At 46.2% G+C, this 4,008-nt stretch overlaps 1 protein-coding gene across 2 annotated transcripts in view; it reads right to left on the bottom strand.

Annotated features, from left to right (window-relative positions):
• The window catches only part of LOC135810289 (uncharacterized), a 184,927-nt gene extending 183,593 nt beyond the window's left edge, over positions 1 to 1,334 (bottom strand). Inside the window, exon 1 of one of the 2 annotated variants that reach the window (XM_065323772.1) lies at positions 1,059 to 1,334. In XM_065323772.1, coding sequence (XP_065179844.1) covers positions 1,059 to 1,224 — 166 coding nt within the window. In that variant the 5' untranslated portion in view covers positions 1,225 to 1,334. The remainder of the gene's footprint in view (positions 1 to 1,058) is intronic. The other variant, XM_065323773.1, reaches the window with a different exon arrangement.
• Positions 1,335 to 4,008: the final 2,674 nt, after the last annotated feature.

The following is a 4,008-nucleotide window of genomic DNA, read 5'->3' as shown; positions in this document are numbered from 1 at the left end:
TCCTGATGTTCCTTGGACATGAACAAGACTACTAATGAACTGCAAGGAGAGGACGAAAGTCTTGACGAGCAACCAGAAAGTATTCAGCTGCGCGACGGAAAAATGTGAGGGATCAACTAACTGAACCTTTGAACTCTGACCTTTAGTTTGCTAGCTATAGCGCTCTTTTGATGTATGGTAGATCTACATTACAGACAGCAGTAGACTGCTTGATACAAAATGTATTACTGTGGATGACTAATCGGCACTGACTATTTCTATTGTAGTGCAGTGTTCGCTAGCGCTAGCTACACAGCCTAGCCTACGTGCGTACATGTACTTATGGTAATTGTTACGTCATAGATAAACGTTACTTTAATACAACATTCAACAAGGACTCTAACGAAGTCTCAGACATCAGAGTCATTGCTGCGTAGCATCTGTGTCTGCGTATAGCACTGGTGAGTAGATCTACTGGGGACTAGACCAGAGACACCACACAACACTCTACAGACCAGAAACAAAGTGCAATTTTGGAATCAACTAAGTGATCAGTACAGTGTGGCCTATGCAATGCACGGCCGGTCGAGATCACGACATGATCTACTGACCCCAAACACGGTCATACTGTGATCAACATAGCCATGTGCAAGAGTACAGAAATCTCCGCGGTCCAAACCAATCAAATGCAAATGCGACTATGTCTACCTGGTTTAGCATACACTGTTCTGGTGGCCTAAACTGAATCCTGTGCCAGAGCGCTTCTATGGCCAAAAGAGTGGTAGAATCTGACACTCCGTGACTGCGTGTTATTGGATACTACTTGGAATAGTAGATATCTTTGTCGCTGCATTCTCTTGAATTCTCAATTATGAAAGCGACATAGATCTACCGTACACATCTAAAATGCCTACTAGTGTGTGTTCAGACAATATCCAGTAGACTGTGGGAGAGAGAAAGAGCCATTCAGATAAGAAGTGATCTTTTCAACGGAGACGAGGTCAAAACACCACACACACAGTGACACACACACACAGAAACGCAGGCACTCACTCACACGCGCGCGTAGATCTACGTACCTCGTTGCGATTTTGCTGCAGGCTGAGTTTGAGAGGCAGCGGCGGCGGCAGGTTTGGTTGGTTTCCGGCCGGTAGCAGAGGGAAGTAGTCTGGTCATTTCGCGTCCGTCAGAGGACACAAGAACATCTTCTGAATGGTACTTCATATGAAATTTAGGTGAAGGCATCTTGGCAGTCAAAGGTTTTGTGTTCTTACGAAAAGCAAAGAATCAGTAGTCAGTATGAATTGTACTGCAGAAAATCTAAAACTTATACTAAAACAAAACAGGAGATAAAGGATGATCATGACAGTCTAGTAACATAGAAACAGTACGGGTTGGGTTTTCTTGCCAGTCTCGCTGTGTGCAGGGGAATATCACACGCACGTTCCCAGCAACACTCAGTCTGACACATGAACACTCAGGATCAAGGCAAAGTGCTACTTTCATGGCACTTCGCCGCTCTTGTCTAGTAACTTGATACAGTATGCACACGTTGGAGGTTGTGGAATGCGGAAATTGAAATCTCTCGGATCATCAGTGACAGTCCAGCTGGCCAGGCAGCAGTCCACGGTACATGTACATAATTATAGAGAATCCTATCTTGGATATCCTAATATGGACTCACGTACAGTATGGTATTTACACTGAGCGACAAAGTGACTCTACTGTTTCCTTCACAAGAATGGGGGCCGTACATGCTGTGTGGAATAGCAACCAGAGTCCGCCATAGCGGCAATGGCCTACAGTGGTAGTAGTAGGGCTGGATGAAAAGTCAGTGTTACATGTAGTCCGTACAGACCGAGTATGAGTTTGAGTGACCGGAACAACGACTTGTTTGCCTTCCGCAGGACCGCAGGGCAGTCCACGTTTTGCTAAAAGGAGAAAATTCACAATCTCATACACAACTCGGTCTATGGATGGTCGTGAGGTGCATGACACTGTGCATAATCATTGCGGACATGTACATGTAAATCCCCCCCCCCTCTCCCCCCCCCCCTCCCCCCCTCCCCTACCCCCGTAGAAGCAAGCTTGGAAGGGGATTAACGAAAAAAGGTTTGCACCACCGGCTATACAATTTCATGGAGAACCTCAAACAGCTATTAGTTTCGCATGTGCCAGGCCACCACCATGCTGCAAGGGGATTACAAGTAGTACATCTTACCATTATGATAATTACCACATCAAATGCTGCGGAGACCTATCCAGAATCGGCAATATGCTGGCCCTGGCCTGGAGATCTGCAACTACAATCAGCTTCTACTTTGCAACATTAAGGTGGCAGACTACCCAAAAATTCGCTGAAAAATCGAATTTGTAAATTCATATTGAGTGCTACGTCAGTTGAAAGAGCATGAATAGCTGCAAATTCTCTGAAAATTGTGTCCCTATCTGACCAGCCGTTCAAGAGTTATGGCCGAAAATGTGTCCTTGCAAGGAAAGATTTTTTTGTTGCATGCTGTCATTTGTTGGCAGCACTGTATTTGAATGTGAGCAGACCGTGCGCAACTTGTCGTATTATGGAAACACGCGAAAGTGTGCAGAATTTTGCCCCAAGTCCAAAAAAGTCCAAAAAATCACGTTAAAAAACCACGTATTGGGCTGCACGGCGGCGGGCGAAGCCCGCCGCCGTGCAGCAGGACTTTTGCCAGCACCCTCGTGACGTTGCAGATATGTGGCTTGATTATTGTAGTTGACGTTGATTTAGTGACTTTGGCAAGTTTGAGTCGTGTCAAGAAGTCAGGTAGGATTCAGTACTAGGCAGTAGTGAAACGTGAGTGGCAGTCTTTGCCGGTTTCTGAGGGCATCCTGGATTTGGTGTGCAGCGCTGTGGAAATGGCTTGCTGTGCAGCTGTGGAGGTCCCAGCACTGGATGTTGTATCAAAGGTACGACCTCGTAGCACACCCTAAACCTAAAAAATTCAAAAATTGACTTGGGTCTGTGGGAGTCCGCGAGAGAACGCCCACTCGTTCCGTTGTGACAGATTCCAGGGCCACGTTGAGGGGCCCTACCCCACCACCCATGGCTGCTTCTGGACTTGTTTTAGGTTTGGGTCCCGCGCACGGACAGAATGGGCACGAAAATGTGAAAAAAATGTAAATGCATTTGTTTGGCTCCTGGGTGGCTCGCACACCGTGGCACTATGCCGGAAATTTGAGTTTTTCCGGCCTGGAAAGCCTGTCAGTGAGGCGCAAGAACTTGTAAATCATGTCCTGAGGGCCAGCATAGTGGCAGGAGTGTGTGGTCAAAATTTCACTCAAATCCACTGAGAAACACCAAAGTTACGGTCAATTGAATGCCATATGAAATTTATGGGTAGGCTGCCCCCTTAACGGATTAGTCTCCTTTTGTCGATTGATGGATCAATCGGTAGATTCGGCTCTGTTTTTCTTTCCTTTCTTTCTTGTTTGAATTGTATGTTGAACTCATTGGATTTCTTTGTATTCTGTATCTCGTTATCGTTATTATTATTTTCCTCTAGCCCTCTCGCTTCGAAGGAGCTTTCTTTTTATGGCAGCTTAAAGGGGAACTGTCACCAAAAAATTTCTTTGTCTTATCTTGTAGTTCTTTGGCTCCTGATCACGATGGTGTTATCCGTTTTTCTCTGCGATGGCTGGAAGTGGGTGAAAACTTGAAAAGAAGGCGCCCAAAATTGTCCCGAAGTACCGAGTGACGTCACGCCGGACTTGACCTCCACGCGTACATTCGTCGTCAAAAACGAAATCCAGCCCGTGTGCTCGTCGATCGAGCTAGCTGTACACTGTTCCAATGTACCATGTGTACGGTGCACGTGTGCCTTTTGAACTGTAACACAGATGGGTACGTCGTACCGAAGGAGAATGCCAAAGAAGCAGAGACCCACGTGCAGCTACACAGCCAAATCAAAATAAAAAGCAGCTGAGCTTTCACCTTTTTGACTTCTTCCGCGAGGATCTAAGTTTTATTTTGTGAGCACGGAAGTACGTCGTTGT

This window comes from Sycon ciliatum, chromosome 2 (assembly GCF_964019385.1).
Source record: "Sycon ciliatum chromosome 2, ocSycCili1.1, whole genome shotgun sequence".
Lineage (NCBI taxonomy): Eukaryota > Metazoa > Porifera > Calcarea > Leucosolenida > Sycettidae > Sycon > Sycon ciliatum.
The sequence above is the reverse complement of the archived record's forward strand: the minus strand, read 5'-3'. Positions and strand labels throughout refer to the sequence as shown.